Raw genomic sequence first — 24,279 nt, forward strand, 5'->3', positions numbered from 1 at the left:
TCACCACTAGATGCCGCTAAAAATTACACACTGCACCTTTAATTCATTTAGTGCCTGACATGATCTCACCAACCCTGTCAAGAACATATCCAAGTCACATTTTTTTTCACCCACAAATCGACAGTTATATTGTGCATAAAGTAAATGAACCTTCTTTTACGACCTTGAGAAATCTTTTTGGTAACACTTAATTTTACAGTGTCCTCGTTACATATGTTACATGTACTTACCGTAGTAATAACAGTAAATTATGCATATTTACATGCAACTAACCCTCAACCAAACCCTAATCCTACCCTAACCCTATAGGAAGTACATGTTAATTAATATTACTCAGTACTTAAATATATAATTACACCGTAACAATGACACCTTAAAATAGTGTAACAATCTTTTTTTCTGTTGGTATTGATATTGGATCTCTCGTTTTAGGTGTACACGATGATCCTTCGGCTTCTGGCACAGAGTTTTTGAACAGTGTGGTTAATCTGTGCTGCCGGAGCAGGAACGACTGGTACAGGGTTTACCTCATCAGGAAGATCTGCAGTCTTCATGGGGTGGAATATGTGCAGAAACTTCTGCCACAGGAAAGCTTCAGGTGGCTGTTTCCTCAGGAGATCCTTGAGTCGGTGGGTTTTAGTCGGATTAATTTCATAATGCTGATATGAGTATTTGTGCTTATTTTGTGCTTTAACCGATACATTTCTTTCTCTCAGGATCAAGATGGCAGCCAGATTGACCAGTATCTAGCATGTGGAATGGACTACAAAACTATCAGAGATGCTGTAGCCAAAGCCATGCTAGATTGCAACATGAATGGAATACAGAAAGCCATAGAGGTATTTATTTACTCCTTTACACACACACACACACAGTGAGACACAGCGTATATACACATATATCTATTGATGTTTCTGTTTCTGTTATGAATGAAATGTTGTAGTACTCGCGCTCACTGGCTGTATTCTGCAATCTTATGAATTCTATTATCGTAAACATTATAACTAATCACACGTTTCTGTTGAGCTTATGAATGCAATGGCCAACTGGAGGTGCTCATACGAGTCACAGCTGAAAACACCATCAATATCAAGAGCAATAATCGACTATCATGATTTTGATCATGATCATATTATTGCAGCCCTACCCAGTAATTAGTTTCTGTTTTTCAATTTGATAATTTATATACTTTATGTAGGCTATTACATTATGCAGTTGTTGTGTTAACACATTTATACCACCTTTTACAATCTTTTAAACAATCATACAGTCAAACATACTGTCAAAAGTTTGGAAATGTTTTGTAATGGTTTTGAAAGAAGTCTCTTCTGCACTCCAAGGCTGCAATTATTTAATCAAAAATACAGTAAAAATAGTAATATTGTGATATATTATTACAATTTAGAATAATTTTTATCAATTTAAAACTAATTTATTCCTGTGATCAAAGCTGAATTTTCAGCATCATTACTCGAGTCTTCAGTGTCACATGATCCTTCAGAAATCATTCTAATATGATGATTTGATGCTCAAGAAACATTCATTATTATTATCAATTTTGAAAACATTTTTGTGGAGGCAGTGATACCATTCAACAGGAGATAAATTTAATACTTTTAATCAAGTGACAGTGAAGACATTTATAATTTTACAAAATATTTCTATTTAATAAATGCTTTTAATAAATTGAATAAATAATTGTATTAAATGCTGTTCATTGAACTTTCTATTCGTCAAAGAATCCGGTAAAGAAAAGTACCACCATTTCCACAAAGATGTTAAGCAACACCACTATTTTCATTATTGATAATAATAATAATAATAATAATAAAGGTTTCTTGAGGAGCGAATCGTCATATTAGAAGGATTTCTGAAGGATCATGTGACACTGAAGACTCGAGTAATGATGCTGAAAATTCAGCTTTGATCACAGGAATAAATTACATTTTAACATACAGTGTATTTAAATAGAAAACAGTTCTTTTAATTTGTAATAATATTTAGCAATATAACTGTTTGTACTGCATTTGTGACCAAATAAATGCAACCTTGGTGATTTATAAGAGACTTCTTTCAACAAAATCAAACATTTTTAGTGTTTCCAAACTTTTGACAGGTGCTGTAAATGTCATGTCAGTTGCAGTTTCGGTTCCACCTTTGCAGTGTAATGATGGCTTTTGTTGATGTTGGTAAAATTGTACTGGTAACATATAGTTCTCTGATTAAAGTAATTGGTTAAATTCAAGTAAAAGAGAGCACAGATACATTTAATGCAGTCATTATAAAAATTGCCCCTGGATGTCAGATTGGCCCTTAATAGAAAAGTTTATTTCTGACTCTGGCAGTGAACATTAACAGAGTCTCAGTTCAGTGACATGTGAAGTCCCAGTTGGGTTAGGACGCCCCATTAAGACAGTAGTGAGGTGGTTCACTGGGGATTGGAATGGAGCAATTATGTCCACTACATGAACACTGTAATTAAATGCTTATTATGCAGTCAAATTCTTGGCATTTCTCTACCTCACTTTGTTAAACTGCTTTATCAGCGCTGATCCATTGACATGTCTTTCGAAACATCTTTGTTTGAAGGATTGCAAGTGCACACCCATGAAGAAAGCTGTTTATCTGCTAATGGCTTTGTTCAGAGAAGTCACCTCCCTGTACAGAAGCGCAAACAGAAACATGCACCCTAAACCTGAGGTAAAAACACCAACAACAATCTGTTAGAGTTCTGCTTCATCATCTTGGAAAAACAGTTTATAGATGCTCAAACGTACAAGGGAATAATAATTAATAATAAAAAGCCATGATTTAAAGTCATATGGGGAATTATCATAATATGTCATATGGGGAATTACTTTAAAAAAAGTAATAATTATTGTTTCATATTTTGAGATTAAAGAGCATGATGTCTTATGAAAACATACTGTAAGTTCCAGAATTCAAAACTCTGGTCCCAATTTGGACCCCAGTTCAAAAAGATGAATACTTTTTGACAAATGTTTATCCCCATGCCTCTGATATTCATGTTGCGTTTGTTTTCTGTAGCAATGTGCTGGCCTTGGAGGTTTTATCAGGAGCACAGACGTCTTCGTCAATGATGAAATGCGAGGGTTTGCTGAAGCGCTGGTGAATAATCGACTGCAGGCTCTGCAAGTTCAAGCGCAGACGTCAGGCAGAGAGTTCGTGCTGGTGGAGGTCACAGTTCATATGGCTGCAGTCCTGCTGTGTGGAAATCTGCCTTTACTGCAGCCACTGCAGCGACTGGCGTTGTCCCCGAACAACATGATGGTACGAACGCTTCACGCCGTGGCATCATGTAGTCACATGGTGACAGGAATGTGACCGAGTTGTGATTATTTCTGTCATGTTCTCCTCACAGGCTTCATTCATCCCAACTATGCCTGATGACATGTTGGTAGTTGCCCAGCAGGCCATGGGACAACTTCATTGGTATTGTAAGTGGCAGCACCACAGAACACACATATACACAAGATCCAGTGACATGCAAAACTCATGACCTGTCAAAATGAATGTTAATGCCTGATCAGAAACGCGATAGCCTGTTGTACCTCATGTTAATGTAATCATAATTAAACAGAACGTCATTATCAGAATCATAATAGAGGAGAATGGTTGAAAGTTGGCGATTTCTGCGCACTGTGAATCTCAGCATGCGCTGACCCCGCTCTGGGATTTTCCGTGGCTGTTGTTCCCAATTGCTTTTATGGACAATGTTAATACTGTGGAATATTTAGTAGTTTAGTTTTTAGTAATTTAGTAGGAAATTTCGCAAATGGACTTATTGCACAGGTGGCAACCTATCACGGTACCACGCCTGAATTCACTGAGCTCCTCAGACCGACCCATTCTCTCACAAATGTTTGTAGAAGCATCTGCATGCCTAGATGCTTGATTTTATACACCTGTGGCCATGGAAGTGATTGGAAGACCTGAATTCAATGATTTGGAGGGGTGTCCCAATACTTTTAGCAATATAGGTGTATATTAATAGTTATTTGAAGCGTATTGTATGTTTTATACACAGCGAAAAATAGCCTGTGATTATGTATAATTACTTGTGGCAGAACATAAAACTGTTTTTCCAAGCCATGAAATTGGATATTCAAAAAAAAGAGGGGAAAATGTACGGCAGGATTTTGAAAAAGCATTTTTACTGAAGAATAATTTACAAGACTAGAAACATGTATTTATAAAGTAAAAGGGAAAACCTTTTTGATGTACACATTTAGACTGTTAAGAGTGCATAGACAAACATGTGATTATTGCAGGATTTCTACTCAGTTGCACAAGTTAAATCTCCAAAAATGTCTTTGAGCCAATAGAATTGATTTAAGCTCTAAAGGTGGGGAAATTTTGACAGGTCTTTGACATTGACAAGGCTTTCTGATTTGGGAGGATTAGATATAACTTTTTTTGATCATTTCCTAATCTCTGTTGTTCTTTTTATCTTGACAGTCTGTCCTAATGGTCATCCATGCACTGTTGGTGAGGTAGGGTCATGTCTTAATTCCTATGATTTGGCTTGTGCATTGACTATATATTAAGTCACAGAACACAGAATTAGATTTAGTCATCGAATCTTTATTTATTTATTTATTTATTTATGTCACCTCAAATTAAAGATATATGTATTTTCCTCCCGCATCTGTCCAGTGTGGTCAACCCATGGAGCTTGGTCGCTGTCCAGACTGTAATGCAGAGATAGGTGGCAGCAACCACATCCCTGTTCAGGGCTTCCAAACCATGCAGACACAGTACGTTTTAGTTTTTTTCTTGCAGCGAATGCTTGTTGTTCCTCTTTTATTCTTGCTAGTTTTGGTAAATATAATGTATTACCTGTCTCTCTGAAATATTGATTCTGACTGCATTCTGCAGTTAAATATTTAATATAATAACCTTTAAACTGTATAATTGACCATTGTCACAGACAGCCAATATTCTGCCATTAAATTTGTTTCTCATGATCTTAAAAACCTTTCATCCAAAGGTTTATACTTAAATGCTTATAAATAGTTGTGTGGACAAATATATTTGTGCCCTAGTATGAATTTCTGGTAACACTAAACAGTAAAGTTCAGTTTGTTAACATGCATCATGAACTAACAATGGACAACATATTTTTTTCTATCATTTCTTAATATAGGTTATTATTAATTTATTAATATACTGTTGTTCTTTGTTATTCTTGTCTGTTCATAATACATTTACTAATGCAAATGTATAATGTTTTAGGCCGTGTTTCACAGACAGGGTTTAGATTAAGCCAGTATTAGGATTTAGTTCAATTAGAGCATTTAAGTAGCTTTAATACACGGGCCTTAGAATAAAACCATTACTGGTGTGAATTTTGAGACAAAACAATGGCACTGTCATATTTTAAGATTTGTCAGTGTAAGTTGCTCAACAGCTCAAACATAGCTAAAGCCTTGTCTGTGAACCCGGGTGTTAGAGGTAATTGTTTAAGCCGTTTGTCATTAAATTTGAGGCTCTTGTTCCTCTTTGCAGAGGGGACCGCACCAAGTCGGGACACATCCTGGGCGACGCACACCGTCGTGATCACCCTGACATGCAGGACACCAAGAACATGTCTCCGGCCCCCTTCGCTCTTCTCAGACTGCTCACACACATGTCCATGCTGCTGGGAGCTCAAAACAACCCTCAGGTGCTTCATTCCTTCTGCCTGCCATGCTTTTCATATTTTTTTATGTGTTTTTAAATATTTATGAAAGTATGCTTATTTTGGTTTTGAGTATCGATACATGTAGGACTCTCTCACATGAGACTTTACACTTTTGTCATGCTCTCACGCCACACATCCATTTTCTCACGCAACGAGGACACTGACACCGACAGAAAAGGAGGGTTACTCTGATATGAAATAACATCTCAGTTTTCCAATTATGTTCATTTTCTTATGAAATTCAAGCAATAAATACTGTTTTGGCGCTCTTAAGGCGAGACACGGCAGACAAAAACATTGATTTTTCATGCAGTGGTCAGTTTTGAGATTTTGGGCTAGTTTACTCCTTCAATATGTGTTCTTTCAAGCTGCTATAAAGAAAACGTTGAAAATATACATTAAGATGTTTATTTTATTACATTTTGTTTGCTTGCGGCAGTGAGTTTCTCCCGAATTTACCAAGAAGTTATCATTCCAGCGCGACATGCCGAGATCCGTCTGGTCACTGAAGTCTGTCATGACCGGTATCGTTGTAAAGCTCCGAGTCTCCTGCACAACGCTATCCCAAATATGAGCATTTCCTTTCTATCAGTAACCAATCGTGAATGTCCAAAGGGGGATTTAAAGCTAATGACAAAATCTAATTTACAGCTATTTAAATCTTTAACTGCTGTTTTCTCAAAATGAGTTTTTTGTCATTCTTCAGTACAAACATCTCAACCTATGTAGCACCTGTGTACACCAAACTTTCCAGTTATATACTTAGCAGTATTCTGAAGATATTTTCAGAGGGATTTGTTAATAAATCATTCCTGGCCTGATTTATGTGACATTTTAATAAAAAAAAAATGGCGAAGATCTTTTTTTTTTTTTTAAGGCTATGGACAGTATATTTTGATTTCCTAGGTAATGAAAGCATATATCCTGAAATCCCTCTGAATTTTTATTTTCATCTTGTGTGTAAACAAAATGAAAAAATAATTTTGCGCCTGGCTATATCATATGTTCAGATCTATCTACCGATAATATATGCAAAATCGTGCATATTTAATGAGATAATGCCTAATTTGCATAATTAAACATACAAATCTCTAAAACTTGTAATACATTTTTTTTATATACTTGTGTAAGTGATCAACTGAGGAAGTTTCATGGTGATATCTATTATTTTAAAATTTTACCCTATTCACCGGTAGTGTCTCGCCTGAAACATGACAGATCGTTGTAGCGCCTCATCTTTTCCTCTTTACTACTAGTTAATAGAAGATATGAATGAACATTAGAAGGTGAAAGATACAGTGAATGTTGGAAGGTAAAGTAACGTCACATGTAATTGATCAATCAGTGGAAAGATGTCAATAAAACAGCTGGAACAATCAGTCTATAACACGTACTGTTACATTTACCTCAGGAAAGCCATTTAAAGACCATTTAAATGAATCAATATTGAATCAAACTTATGAATTGAAATCGTGAAATTTGTGTCAAGCACTAATAAAAACAGTTGCCTACCAGTTATTGTACCATGGAAACATTGTAACTTTGTCACTGATCTTAATAAAATTGTTCAGTTACCAAATGTTTTAACAATCACAATACACTTATTATGATGCAAGTTTTTTACATTTCTTACCCGATGCTAAACTCAAAAGTTGGCGTCCCTGTACATGTGAAGCATACAGACATTGAGTTATCTCTCAGACAACTCAATCCAGATCAGAGACACACATGCGATTGAAGAACTGAGGAGTTGCTCATCCCAGGTATGTGCATGTTTGTGTCTAGAGTGTCATGCAGATCATCAAGCCTGCAGTGCAGGATCCTGGTCGGTTCCTGATGGCCCATCTTCTGAAGGACATGGAGCAGCTGAGCAGAGCTCTGGGTAAAGGAGTGGATGATACGGTCAGTACCGTCCATTTGACCATCCACAGTCTACTGGAGCCCCATCACAGCCAGTGTAAGAGCCCACACTACTCACATGACATTCAACACGCGCCATATTGAGCTGCTTCAGAAATTCAAGTAATGTAACATTTATGTTATTCTAAACAGGGCCTGTTCGTTATGATCAAAACCTTTCCACTAAAGATGCAAGAAATGCGTGGGAAACTGCCATGAATACTGATGTCATCACACATCAGCTGAAGGTAAACAACACGCCGTCTTTTAGTAAGTCACTGCACCCCAGAATGAATTATGCAACTTAAAGTTCTTCATTTCTTGGTTCATTTAGTTGTGTTTTTAATGCTTGATTTTTCCTTTTATTTCCGTCATTTTTGTCTTTTGTCTGAAACTAATTTAGAAATGTATCGACAATAAAAAAAGCTTTTTTCTTTGTTGAGTAGTTTGATCACATAACATAAAGCAAAAGCTGAGCCATTGATTAAGAGCCGTTGATTAGTTGTTTCTCTAATTACCTCATTAGCCGAGTACTTCTAATAACCGCTAGATTGGCTGATTATTTAGTTGAAGCTCTGCTTTCCATTATTGTATTTTTCTTTTTCTCTCAGGTTTTGGAGCATCAGCTAAAGGAAGTGAACGAATTCGTCAGGGAAGATGAGCGAGTGTCTTCCAATCAGGTGATGAAGTTGACATTTGGGGAACCAGGGCTTTTCCTGCGCTCTCTTCCAAAGAAATCCCTCATCCATAATTCCTCCATCTGGAGCTGCCGGAGGAAGGTCTCCATGTTGAGTCTGACACACATTGTGGAGCAGAACAACGGCCGGGACACTTTGCCTGTGCTCTGGAGGTTTCTTCAACGGGTAAGATATACATCAACCAGAGTGTTTCTCTCTCTCTGTTGAACAACCAGACACTACAGCTACTTCCTAGATGTAGTCAGACTTTTGGATAATAGCACTAGGGTTGCAATGGATTGCAGTTGTTTAACCATCACAGAGTGAAAGTTTATCATTTGCACGTGTTTTTTATTAGCAATTTACACATTAAAGCGATTTTAAACCATTCAAGCACAAGAAGAGGCGAAAGAGAACTCAATCGCGCACTGTTATCTGAGCGCACAGTCGTACACACCCACACACTCACCAAATTGATTCCTCTTTTGCACCTCCTTGTGCTTGAAGGGACTCATACACACAAAACGTCAATGTTAAAATGCACATCTCAGCAAGTATTCTCGTAAAAACAGTCGTTATGTCTTAAGTGAATGTAAACGGTTGAGAAAGAAATCGGTTGTGTATCATATTTGGATCCATTCATTAGGTCTTAAAGTGACAGCAGCCTATAAATATCTGCTGCTGTCTGAGTCATTAATGTTAATCAAACAACAAAACACATCTTTTACAAAGATTAATCTATGTGTAATTAATACAGTGAACACTATAGTGTTATTTTACATTTAATGATTACATTTCTGTACCTGAATACTGTTAGACATTACATTATTTGTAACTTTAATATATTGTATTTATAAATGCTTGTAATTTGTGTATTTGTTCTTACGTTATTACTGACTGTTCACATAATCTGCCCTCCTTGAGGTTTTTAATGATATTTTATTGATAGCAGCTGATTCTGGAAAGGTAGTTATTAAAGTGGTTTAAATCATACTTGAAGGATAGATCATTTTTGGTTTGCATTGGAAATTTGCATTCTGCATCAGCTAATTTACACTGTGGTGTGCCACAGGGCTCCATACTTGGGCCTCTTTTATTTTCTTTGTACATGTGCCCTTTGGGCAATCTTAAATACAATATTATGTATCATTGAAACGCAGACGACACTCAGTTATATATATTGCAATAGATCCGAAAGGCTCTCAATCTTTTGATGCACTTGTACAGTGTTTAGGTGAGATTAAAGCATGGTTGGCAAGCAATTTTCTTCATCTTAATACCAATTAGACTGAGTGTGTTGTCTTTGGACCCTCTTCTGCCTCTAAGAAAATTATAAGTAGGTTGGACAGTCTGTCGATAAGTTTTTCAGATCATGTCAAGGATTTTGGCGTTATCATGGATTCGGCTTTGGTTTTAGATAAACAGGTCACTAGTGTTGTTAAGGCTGGTTTTTTTTATCAACTCAGAACTATTTCTAAGCTGAAACCAATTCTCTCCTTTAAGGACCTGGAGACAGTTAGTCATGCATTGACTCACTGTTAGTCATGCATTCACTGTTAGTCATGCATCACGCATTAATTACTGTGGTTCTTCATATATAGGTATCTCACAGGGTCAATTATCTTGTGTACAATTAGTGCAAAATGCTGCGGCCAGACTTTTGACCCGTACAAAGAAGAGAGAGAGAGAATTTACTCCAGGTTTGGTTTCTTTACAATGGCTGCCTGAAAAATTCAGAATTGAGTTTTATGGTTTTTAAAGCATTGCATGGTATTGCCCCAAAATATATTGTTGACCTTTTGATACACAAGTAATATGAGATCTTCTAGTCAGATGATTCTTTGTTCCTAAAACTAGATTAAAGTCCAAACTAGGGCTGCACGTTTTCAAGTTTTTCATTAACCGTTAACCGAGGCCCTTAGCGGTTAATACTCGGTTAACCATAGTGTGCGTGCCGCAACCCCGAGATAGGCGTAATTTGCGGGTGAGACATATCCCCACCACTATTTTCTAAGGTCGATATTGTATTGTCCCCACCACTTTTGAAACATCTCGCGGCAGGAATACCAATACAAATAAACAAAACATCTCCAGTTAACTAGCAGAGCATTCATTTCGTTCGTTTTTTTTTTAGGCGATCTAGCGCTGAAATGTTTTGTTTTTTAAATCAAGTGATCAAAGTGCTCGTTGCCGCTGCGATCGAGAAGGGTCTTGTAAAACGTGTTGAGGTATTATTAATTCGTGGCCACGAAACAATTCACCTGAATATTCACCAGTTCACACACACACACACACCAAAAAAAGGAATAAAAAGCTGTACGAGAATAGTCGACCTTCACTGAAGAGCTATCTTCACAGGTAAGAAAAACAGTTTAATAATTATTATTAATTCGTGGCCACGAAATAATTCACCTGAATATTCACCAATTCACAAAAAATAGGTCTTTAGCATTCACTAATTAATTATCAAACTGTTTTTGGCCACGTTGTAATTCGTTAAATCAAAATGAGGGAGGGAATTTGTTCAACGTGTCCACGATTTATTAAAACGAGGGAACAAATAAGTCGTCGTAACAACTAATTATTTAGATCAGTGGACAGGGAGCATAAGAACAAACAGTGAGAGAGCCCCGGCCGCGCGCGCGCGCACTCTCACCGCCTTCAAACAACACGAGCGCTGTATTGCTCTCTCTCCCTCGCGCATATCAACACAATAGTAAAAGGTCGGAAGACCGATTGTGTTTTATAGATTAATAGTTTGTTCAGATAAAGTGTTTGATTAGCAAGTACATGTTTAGGAAATGCATAATACAAATTGTATGGGTTAATGTAACGGTAAACGGACTCTGCGGGTAAAACTGTTGTGATGAAATTGCGCATGCTCGAGGTAAAACTGCTGGGGTAAAGCTGTGGCTCTGCGGCTCTGCAGACAGATATTATTGTGCTGCCATCAGTGGCGCGGATACTATGTTTGTTTCTGGCTCGCGCACAGCCTTCACTCTCGGACGCGCGCTTTCTTTGCCCGCTTCATATTAGAAAACTGGTCTAGCGGTCTCTGGTGGTGCAAAAATGTATTACAACTAAATTCAGTGCTCGCCATTGACGCCACTTAACCGAGCAAAATGTTTCACTCGGTTACGCAATTTTTAACGGTTAATCGGTTAATCGGTTAACCATGGACACCCCTAGTCCAAACCTTATGAAACCTCCTCCAATGCACATTAAATCTTCCCCATCTGTGGATGCTTTTAAGTCTGGTTTGAAGTCGTATCTTTTTAGTATGGCTTTTAATTTTGTTTGTGTGAATGTATGTAATAGCTTTTGTTGTATTATCTATGCTAGTAAGCACTTTGGTCAATGGCAGTTTTAAATGTGCTAAAGAAATAAAATTTGTATTGTATTGTATGTTAACCAAGTGTTTATTTTAGGAAGCAGAGCTTCGGCTGGTGAGATTCCTGCCTGACATCTTGGCTCTCCAGAGGGATTTGGTAAAGAAGTTCCAGAACGTGACAGACCTGACAGACAGACAGACCACCATAGGAGAGTTCCTGAACAGCCAGAGAGCAGGTACTGCCCATATCACACATTTAAGAGATCATTTGCCATCGGGTCAGTGTGGGGCATTCATGATTGAGTTATGATAAATTATTTCAGGAAGCTTGTTGATGGTTGATTTACCCATTTCAGCACAAATGTGCTTGAGTAATCATGCAAGAATATGCCATTTCTCTATAAATAAAGATTAAGTTCATTGCAAACATTGCATGTTTTCATTCAACAGCTTCCCTCTCTGCCTGGTATGAAAAGCGCATAAAAATCTTTTTGTCAACATGGAACCAGATCAGGGTGTCTCTGGCTACCACAGGTAAGCCGACTACTACTTACAGTGGCGAGAATAAGTCTGTGAACCCTTTGAAAATAACTGGATTTCTGCATTGACTACTCATAAAATGTGTTCTGATCTTCATCCAAGTCACAATTGTTTGAACGTTATTAGTTTAGTCAGATTGTATTTGTCTATAATTGTGACGTGGATTTCTGAATGAGGTCTGATCTGAATTTATTTTCATATTGCCCCTGTTTTAGACCACTGTAAAGTAATTTCATGGACACAGATGTGATTTATTGTAATGTTTTATTGTGTGTGTCAGGAGAGCTGAAGCTGCCGGCTGACTACACTCAGGAGGATCTGGGTCTGGACGCTGACCTGCAGGTTTTGCTGCCTCAGAGACACGGTCTGGGCCTGTGCTCCACTGCGCTCGTCAGCTACCTCATCACGCTTCACAATGACCTGGTGTACGCTGTGGAGAAACACACCGGAGAGGAGTCTGGGTAAGAGCTTCAGACGCTGTCCCCTGGCATTCTAGGGTTTGCTAAAGTAGTCACTGCTCATGTGGGGTTACTGAAACCCATAACCCAAGTTTTAATCTTCATGATGCAACTCTTCCTATAACTCTTCCTATAACGTTAGTGGATGTGGGAGATATTTCAAATCATGTGGCTTGTGGATAATAACTATTACTTTTCTGAATGATCACACTCACGATTTCCACCTGGCATATTATATGCTCGATGCAGGATGAGGGATGAGGGAAAAAACACCCTCAGACTTGCTTTAAAGCAGGGTTTTGAGCCATATCTAGAGTCTAGACCAGCGTTATTCAAACGGCGGATCTGGATCGAGGCCTGTTTCCATCCGGACTGCAGGACATAATTGCGCCATTTTACCGTTTCTGCAGATTAAAGCGAGCAGCGCGTCAAAACAAAGGAGCGGTTCACACCACAGGGTTGATTATGGGTCTATAAGAAATTATCTAGAGCCAAAAGTGCTTTATTGAAGCCCTTTCCACTCTATATACAGTGGGTACGGAAAGTATTCAGACCCCCTTAAATTTTTCACTCTTTGTTATATTGCAGCCATTTGCTAAAATCATTTAAGTTCATTTTTTTTCCTCATTATTGTACACACAGCACCCCATATTGACAGAAAAACACAGAATTGTTGACATTTTTGCACATTTATTAAAAAAGAAAAACTGAAATATCACATGGTCCTAAGTATTCAGACCCTTTGCTCAGTATTTAGTAGAAGCACCCTTTTGATCTAATACAGCCATGAGTCTTTTTGGGAAAGATGCAACAAGTTTTTCACACCTGGATTTGGGTATCCTCTGTAAATTTTAAATGTAAAATATAAAAAGGTTAGATCAGATGTTTTAACGGACAATTTTATTTTCATATCCAGTCGGGAGAAATATTTACTTCTATGGTAAATATTCTTGAACATCACTGTTTTGGCTCTCTGGGCCCAAGATTCTCATCTTTGATGACTATTTTAAGTGTTTCGTGGTTTTTTTCTTTTACAAAGTACTATGGCTTCGATGAAAAGTAACTTTTCCAAAAAAGCATTGTTCGGACCTCCTCTGTTCTGAACCTTTGTCCTGTCAGAGCTAGCAGTTAAAGTTTCCCAGTTTCTCCAGCTCATTCTCTGCCCTGTTTCCTCCAGTTACACGGTGAGCCCAGCGGACCTGACCGATCTGCACGTGATCCGCTACGAGTACGAGCGGGACCTGCTGCCGCTGGTGCTGTCCCACTGCCAGTACAGCATGGAGCGCGGGCAAGAGACCCTGCTGGAGTACGACCTGCCCCAGATCCAGCAGCAGATTCTGACCCGCTTCCTACAGGGCAAACCACACATCACCATTAATGTACGTCACTGCACCACTGACACACATCACCATTACTGTACGTCACTGCACCACTGACACACATCACCATTAATGTACGTCACTGCACCACTGACTCACATCACCATTAATGTACACTGCACCACTGACACACATCACCATTAATGTACGTCACTGCACCACTGACACACATCACCATTACTGTACGTCACTGCACCACTGACTCACTTCACCATTAATGTACGTCACTGCACCACTGACTCACTTCACCATTAATGTACGTCACTGCACCACTGACTCACTTCACCATTAATGTACGTCACTGCACCACTGACACACTTCAGCATTAATGTACGTCACTGCACCACTGACTCACATCAGCATTAATGTACGTCACTGCACCACTGACTCACATCACCATTAATGTACGTCACTGCACCACTGACACACTTCAGCATTAATGTACGTCACTGCACCACTGACTCACTTCACCATTAATGTACGTCACTGCACCACTGACACACATCACCATTACTGTACGTCACTGCACCACTGACTCACTTCACCATTAATGTACGTCACTGCACCACTGACTCACATCAGCATTAATGTACGTCACTGCACCACTGACACACATCACCATTACTGTACGTCACTGCACCACTGACTCACTTCACCATTACTGTACGTCACTGCACCACTGACTCACTTCACCATTACTGTACGTCACTGCACCACTGACTCACTTCACCATTAATGTACGTCACTGCACCACTGACTCACATCAGCATTAATGTACGTCACTGCACCACTGACTCACATCACCATTAATGTACGTCACTGCACCACTGACTCACTTCACCATTAATGTACGTCACTGCACCACTGACTCACTTCACCATTAATGTACGTCACTGCACCACTGACTCACATCAGCATTAATGTACGTCACTGCACCACTGACTCACATCAGCATTAATGTACGTCACTGCACCACTGACTCACTTCACCATTACTGTACGTCACTGCACCACTGACTCACTTCACCATTACTGTACGTCACTGCACCACTGACACACATCACCATTAATGTACGTCACTGCACCACTGACTCACATCAGCATTAATGTACGTCACTGCACCACTGACACACATCACCATTACTGTACGTCACTGCACCACTGACTCACTTCACCATTACTGTACGTCACTGCACCACTGACTCACTTCACCATTACTGTACGTCACTGCACCACTGACTCACTTCACCATTACTGTACGTCACTGCACCACTGACACACATCACCATTAATGTACGTCACTGCACCACTGACACACATCACCATTACTGTACGTCACTGCACCACTGACTCACTTCACCATTAATGTACGTCACTGCACCACTGACTCACATCAGCATTAATGTACGTCACTGCACCACTGACACACATCACCATTACTGTACGTCACTGCACCACTGACTCACATCAGCATTAATGTACGTCACTGCACCACTGACACACATCACCATTAATGTACGTCACTGCACCACTGACACACATCACCATTACTGTACGTCACTGCACCACTGACTCACTTCACCATTAATGTACGTCACTGCACCACTGACTCACATCAGCATTAATGTACGTCACTGCACCACTGACTCACATCAGCATTAATGTACGTCACTGCACCACTGACACACATCACCATTACTGTACGTCACTGCACCACTGACACACATCACCATTAATGTACGTCACTGCACCACTGACACACATCACCATTACTGTACGTCACTGCACCACTGACACACATCACCATTACTGTACGTCACTGCACCACTGACACACATCACCATTAATGTACGTCACTGCACCACTGACTCACTTCACCATTAATGTACGTCACTGCACCACTGACTCACATCAGCATTAATGTACACACTGCACCACTGACACACATCACCATTAATGTACGTCACTGCACCACTGACTCACTTCACCATTAATGTACGTCACTGCACCACTGACTCACATCACCATTAATGTACGTCACTGCACCACTGACACACATCACCATTACTGTACGTCACTGCACCACTGACACACATCACCATTAATGTACGTCACTGCACCACTGACACACATCACCATTAATGTACGTCACTGCACCACTGACTCACATCACCATTACTGTACGTCACTGCACCACTGACACACATCACCATTAATGTACGTCACTGCACCACTGACTCACTTCACCATTAATGTACGTCACTGCACCACTGACTCACATCACCATTAATGTACGTCACTGCACCACTGACACACATCACCATTAATGTACGTCACTGCACCACTGACTCACATCACCATTACTGTACGTCACTGCACCACTGACACACATCACCATTAATGTACGTCACTGCACCACTGACTCACTTCACCATTAATGTACGTCACTGCACCACTGACTCACATCAGCATTAATGTACACACTGCACCACTGACACACATCACCATTACTGTACGTCACTGCACCACTGACACACGTCACCATTACTGTACTTCACTGCACCACTGACACACATCACCATTACTGTACGTCACTGCACCACTGACACACATCACCATTACTGTACGTCACTGCACCACTGACACACATCACCATTACTGTACGTCACTGCACCACTGACACACATCACCATTACTGTACGTCACTGCACCACTGACTCACATCAGCATTAATGTACACACTGCACCACTGACACACATCACCATTACTGTACGTCACTGCACCACTGACACACGTCACCATTACTGTACTTCACTGCACCACTGACACACATCACCATTACTGTACGTCACTGCACCACTGACACACATCACCATTAATGTACGTCACTGCACCACTGACTCACTTCACCATTACTGTACGTCACTGCACCACTGACTCACTTCACCATTAATGTACGTCACTGCACCACTGACTCACATCACCATTAATGTACGTCACTGCACCACTGACTCACTTCACCATTACTGTACGTCACTGCACCACTGACTCACTTCACCATTAATGTACGTCACTGCACCACTGACACACATCACCATTAATGTACGTCACTGCACCACTGACACACATCACCATTAATGTACGTCACTGCACCACTGACACACATCACCATTACTGTACGTCACTGCACCACTGACACACATCACCATTACTGTACGTCACTGCACCACTGACACACATCACCATTAATGTACGTCACTGCACCACTGACTCACTTCACCATTAATGTACGTCACTGCACCACTGACTCACATCAGCATTAATGTACACACTGCACCACTGACACACATCACCATTAATGTACGTCACTGCACCACTGACTCACTTCACCATTAATGTACGTCACTGCACCACTGACTCACATCACCATTAATGTACGTCACTGCACCACTGACACACATCACCATTACTGTACGTCACTGCACCACTGACACACATCACCATTAATGTACGTCACTGCACCACTGACACACATCACCATTAATGTACGTCACTGCACCACTGACTCACATCACCATTACTGTACGTCACTGCACCACTGACACACATCACCATTAATGTACGTCACTGCACCACTGACTCACTTCACCATTAATGTACGTCACTGCACCACTGACTCACATCACCATTAATGTACGTCACTGCACCACTGACACACATCACCATTAATGTACGTCACTGCACCACTGACTCACATCACCATTACTGTACGTCACTGCACCACTGACACACATCACCATTAATGTACGTCACTGCACCACTGACTCACTTCACCATTAATGTACGTCACTGCACCACTGACTCACATCAGCATTAATGTACACACTGCACCACTGACACACATCACCATTACTGTACGTCACTGCACCACTGACACACGTCACCATTACTGTACTTCACTGCACCACTGACACACGTCACCATTACTGTACGTCACTGCACCACTGACACACATCACCATTACTGTACGTCACTGCACCACTGACACACATCACCATTACTGTACGTCACTGCACCACTGACACACATCACCATTACTGTACGTCACTGCACCACTGACTCACATCAGCATTAATGTACACACTGCACCACTGACACACATCACCATTACTGTACGTCACTGCACCACTGACACACGTCACCATTACTGTACTTCACTGCACCACTGACACACATCACCATTACTGTACGTCACTGCACCACTGACACACATCACCATTAATGTACGTCACTGCACCACTGACTCACTTCACCATTACTGTACGTCACTGCACCACTGACTCACTTCACCATTAATGTACGTCACTGCACCACTGACTCACATCACCATTAATGTACGTCACTGCACCACTGACTCACTTCACCATTACTGTACGTCACTGCACCACTGACTCACTTCACCATTAATGTACGTCACTGCACCACTGACACACATCACCATTAATGTACGTCACTGCACCACTGACACACATCACCATTACTGTACGTCACTGCACCACTGACTCACTTCACCATTAATGTACGTCACTGCACCACTGACTCACATCAGCATTAATGTACGTCACTGCACCACTGACTCACATCAGCATTAATGTACGTCACTGCACCACTGACACACATCACCATTACTGTACGTCACTGCACCACTGACACACATCACCATTAATGTACGTCACTGCACCACTGACACACATCACCATTACTGTACGTCACTGCACCACTGACACACATCACCATTACTGTACGTCACTGCACCACTGACACACATCACCATTAATGTACGTCACTGCACCACTGACTCACTTCACCATTAATGTACGTCACTGCACCACTGACTCACATCAGCATTAATGTACACACTGCACCACTGACACACATCACCATTAATGTACGTCACTGCACCACTGACTCACTTCACCATTAATGTACGTCACTGCACCACTGACTCACATCACCATTAATGTACGTCACTGCACCACTGACACACATCACCATTACTGTACGTCACTGCACCACTGACACACATCACCATTAATGTACGTCACTGCACCACTGACACACATCACCATTAATGTACGTCACTGCACCACTGACTCACATCACCATTACTGTACGTCACTGCACCACTGACACACATCACCATTAATGTACGTCACTGCACCACTGACTCACTTCACCATTAATGTACGTCACTGCACCACTGACTCACATCACCATTAATGTACGTCACTGCACCACTGACACACATCACCATTAATGTACGTCACTGCACCACTGACTCACATCACCATTACTGTACGTCACTGCACCACTGACACACATCACCATTAATGTACGTCACTGCACCACTGACTCACTTCACCATTAATGTACGTCACTGCACCACTGACTCACATCAGCATTAATGTACACACTGCACCACTGACACACATCACCATTACTGTACGTCACTGCACCACTGACACACGTCACCATTACTGTACTTCACTGCACCACTGACACACATCACCATTACTGTACGTCACTGCACCACTGACACACATCACCATTACTGTACGTCACTGCACCACTGACACACATCACCATTACTGTACGTCACTGCACCACTGACACACATCACCATTACTGTACGTCACTGCACCACTGACTCACATCAGCATTAATGTACACACTGCACCACTGACACACATCACCATTACTGTACGTCACTGCACCACTGACACACGTCACCATTACTGTACTTCACTGCACCACTGACACACATCACCATTACTGTACGTCACTGCACCACTGACACACATCACCATTAATGTACGTCACTGCACCACTGACTCACTTCACCATTACTGTACGTCACTGCACCACTGACTCACTTCACCATTAATGTACGTCACTGCACCACTGACTCACATCACCATTAATGTACGTCACTGCACCACTGACTCACTTCACCATTACTGTACGTCACTGCACCACTGACTCACTTCACCATTAATGTACGTCACTGCACCACTGACACACATCACCATTAATGTACGTCACTGCACCACTGACTCACTTCACCATTACTGTACGTCACTGCACCACTGACTCACTTCACCATTAATGTACGTCACTGCACCACTGACTCACATCACCATTAATGTACGTCACTGCACCACTGACACACATCACCATTAATGTACGTCACTGCACCACTGACTCACATCACCATTACTGTACGTCACTGCACCACTGACACACATCACCATTAATGTACGTCACTGCACCACTGACTCACTTCACCATTAATGTACGTCACTGCACCACTGACTCACATCAGCATTAATGTACACACTGCACCACTGACACACATCACCATTACTGTACGTCACTGCACCACTGACATACGTCACCATTACTGTACTTCACTGCACCACTGACACACATCACCATTACTGTACGTCACTGCACCACTGACACACATCACCATTACTGTACGTCACTGCACCACTGACTCACATCACCATTACTGTACGTCACTGCACCACTGACACACATCACCATTACTGTACGTCACTGCACCACTGACACACATCACCATTAATGTACGTCACTGCACCACTGACTCACTTCACCATTAATGTACGTCACTGCACCACTGACTCACATCAGCATTAATGTACACACTGCACCACTGACACACATCACCATTAATGTACGTCACTGCACCACTGACTCACTTCACCATTAATGTACGTCACTGCACCACTGACTCACATCACCATTAATGTACGTCACTGCACCACTGACACACATCACCATTACTGTACGTCACTGCACCACTGACACACATCACCATTAATGTACGTCACTGCACCACTGACACACATCACCATTAATGTACGTCACTGCACCACTGACTCACATCACCATTACTGTACGTCACTGCACCACTGACACACATCACCATTAATGTACGTCACTGCACCACTGACTCACTTCACCATTAATGTACGTCACTGCACCACTGACTCACATCAGCATTAATGTACACACTGCACCACTGACACACATCACCATTACTGTACGTCACTGCACCACTGACATACGTCACCATTACTGTACTTCACTGCACCACTGACACACATCACCATTACTGTACGTCACTGCACCACTGACACACATCACCATTACTGTACGTCACTGCACCACTGACTCACATCACCATTACTGTACGTCACTGCACCACTGACACACATCACCATTACTGTACGTCACTGCACCACTGACACACATCACCATTACTGTACGTCACTGCACCACTGACTCACATCAGCATTAATGTACACACTGCACCACTGACACACATCACCATTACTGTACGTCACTGCACCACTGACATACGTCACCATTACTGTACTTCACTGCACCACTGACACACATCACCATTACTGTACGTCACTGCACCACTGACACACATCACCATTAATGTACGTCACTGCACCACTGACACACATCACCATTACTGTACGTCACTGCACCACTGACACACATCACCATTACTGTACGTCACTGCACCACTGACTCACATCAGCATTAATGTACACACTGCACCACTGACACACATCACCATTACTGTACGTCACTGCACCACTGACATACATCACCATTACTGTACTTCACTGCACCACTGACACACATCACCATTACTGTACGTCACTGCACCACTGACTCACTTCACCATTAATGTACGTCACTGCACCACTGACTCACTTCACCATTAATGTACGTCACTGCACCACTGACTCACATCAGCATTAATGTACGTCACTGCACCACTGACACACATCACCATTACTGTACGTCACTGCACCACTGACACACATCACCATTACTGTACGTCACTGCACCACTGACTCACTTCACCATTAATGTACGTCACTGCACCACTGACTCACTTCACCATTAATGTACGTCACTGCACCACTGACACACATCACCATTACTGTACGTCACTGCACCACTGACTCACATCAGCATTACTGTACGTCACTGCACCACTGACTCACTTCACCATTAATGTACGTCACTGCACCACTGACTCACATCAGCATTAATGTACGTCACTGCACCACTGGCTCACATCACCATTACTGTACGTCACTGCACCACTGACACACATCACCATTACTGTACGTCACTGCACCACTGACACACATCACCATTACTGTACGTCACTGCACCACTGACACACATCACCATTACTGTACGTCACTGCACCACTGACTCACTTCACCATTAATGTACGTCACTGCACCACTGACTCACTTCACCATTAATGTACGTCACTGCACCACTGACACACATCACCATTACTGTACGTCACTGCACCACTGACTCACATCAGCATTACTGTACGTCACTGCACCACTGACTCACTTCACCATTAATGTACGTCACTGCACCACTGACTCACATCAGCATTACTGTACGTCACTGCACCACTGACTCACTTCACCATTAATGTACGTCACTGCACCACTGGCTCACATCACCATTACTGTACGTCACTGCACCACTGACACACATCACCATTACTGTACGTCACTGCACCACTGACACACATCACCATTACTGTACGTCACTGCACCACTGACTCACATCAGCATTAATGTACGTCACTGCACCACTGACACACATCAGCATTACTGTACGTCACTGCACCACTGACACACATCAGCATTACTGTACGTCACTGCACCACTGACACACATCAGCATTACTGTACGTCACTGCACCACTGACACACATCAGCATTACTGTACGTCACTGCACCACTGACTCACATCAGCATTACTGTACGTCACTGCACCACTGACTAATGCCTGCTCAGTGCGGTTTATAGGAGTTCTTCAGGCTTCTGCAGAGTATATGTATTAGAAAAGTTGTATTTACTGATTTATTTATTCTCATTTTGTTTTTCAGGGGATTCCGACATTGGTGAACAGACAGGACAGAAATTATGAGATCATATTAAAAGATGTGAAGGGCAAAGTTCAACAAGTAAGTCACATTGTTTAATCTGTATCTTATTTAATGCTGGATTCTGATTGGTTGACGGATGTTCTAACGTGTGCGATAGTGTATCATAAAGCAATATCACCCGTCCACGTTTTCAAAGCAGTGCTGGTTTGGTTCCAGAAGTATTTTTCCAATCATTTCGCCCATAGGGATTTTTTAAGAAGTCTTCATTGAAGCATTATCAGCCATGAACCAAGTCTAGCCTAATTTGAGAGCGTAGAGAGGTTGCTTCGATTACGTCTTTCGCAGTGATTCATGGGAGTGGGCGGGGCTATTGAGATCCTTTGGTGCTTTTTGCTTGTTTTGACTCTGATTGGTGGAATTTTCTGTACAGCATTATGGGTAATGTAGTTTTTCAACAAAAATTGTGCTGTTAAATGAAGTTAAAGAAGTTGAAATAATGCGGGCTAACGGCTTTAACAGTAACAAATACTATCGATTAACAACTTCGTAGCTCACAGTAGGGCTGTCTTTAAACCGTAACCGTAGTACAACTGGAATAATTTACTTTTTATTCCTTACTCCAATCATTCCATACTTATATTTTGTGTTGGTTATGTATGTACATCCAGCCGGTTGTTATCTCAGAAAAAACCCTGACGGGGTGATCAGGATCAGGTCTTCATCAGCCTGAAGGGGGTTTATTCTGAGATAACAACCAGCTGGATGTACATTATCCTGCTTATTACACAGCTACTTGCCACATAAGTAAATAATTAGACACATTTAACACATAGACACAAATAATTAGAAGTATTGATCTGAGTTGGGTCTTTAAATGCATAGCTTCCGCGGAGAGAGCAGTTTCAGCGGCAAGTTCAAACTAGACGGACATTTAAGAGATATGGTACAATCATAACACTTATTACACAGCATTTCACAACATAAATAATTATGGAGATAAGAAATATTGATTTCAAAATGAACTGGTTTAAAATCATACCTGTTTGTATTTTATAATCCAACAGTGTACAAAACACTAGTCGCAAAATGTCGCTTTTTTTAAGTCACTGTGTTTGTATGAAACGAGAGAGCGAGATGGCGTAATTAAATAACTGTACACAAAATATTGATTTGACTGAGTTTTAATATTTTATCAGCTCACCAAATGCAAAACTTCCACGAAGAAAACCCGTTCCTAGCAAGCGTATAGTGCGTAATGCTCTTA

General features: G+C 41.2%; 1 protein-coding gene across 5 annotated transcripts in view; it reads left to right on the forward strand.

Moving 5' to 3' along the window:
- Positions 1-24,279, forward strand: part of LOC311296864 (E3 ubiquitin-protein ligase rnf213-alpha) — a 77,677-nt gene that overhangs the window by 48,653 nt on the left and 4,745 nt on the right. For all 5 annotated transcript variants that reach the window (XM_084418844.1, XM_084418846.1, XM_084418845.1 and 2 more), the window contains 16 exons: positions 433-629; positions 717-839; positions 2,590-2,700; positions 3,049-3,291; positions 3,383-3,458; positions 4,480-4,514; positions 4,678-4,778; positions 5,530-5,686; positions 7,490-7,661; positions 7,757-7,851; positions 8,215-8,466; positions 11,709-11,847; positions 12,062-12,145; positions 12,432-12,612; positions 13,787-13,988; positions 23,016-23,093. In XM_084418844.1, coding sequence (XP_084274970.1) covers positions 433-629; positions 717-839; positions 2,590-2,700; positions 3,049-3,291; positions 3,383-3,458; positions 4,480-4,514; positions 4,678-4,778; positions 5,530-5,686; positions 7,490-7,661; positions 7,757-7,851; positions 8,215-8,466; positions 11,709-11,847; positions 12,062-12,145; positions 12,432-12,612; positions 13,787-13,988; positions 23,016-23,093 — 2,246 coding nt within the window. The remainder of the gene's footprint in view (positions 1-432; positions 630-716; positions 840-2,589; positions 2,701-3,048; positions 3,292-3,382; positions 3,459-4,479; positions 4,515-4,677; positions 4,779-5,529; positions 5,687-7,489; positions 7,662-7,756; positions 7,852-8,214; positions 8,467-11,708; positions 11,848-12,061; positions 12,146-12,431; positions 12,613-13,786; positions 13,989-23,015; positions 23,094-24,279) is intronic.

This window comes from Rutilus rutilus, assembly GCF_951802725.1.
Source record: "Rutilus rutilus genome assembly, chromosome: 1".
In the NCBI taxonomy this organism is placed as follows: Eukaryota; Metazoa; Chordata; class Actinopteri; order Cypriniformes; family Leuciscidae; genus Rutilus; species Rutilus rutilus.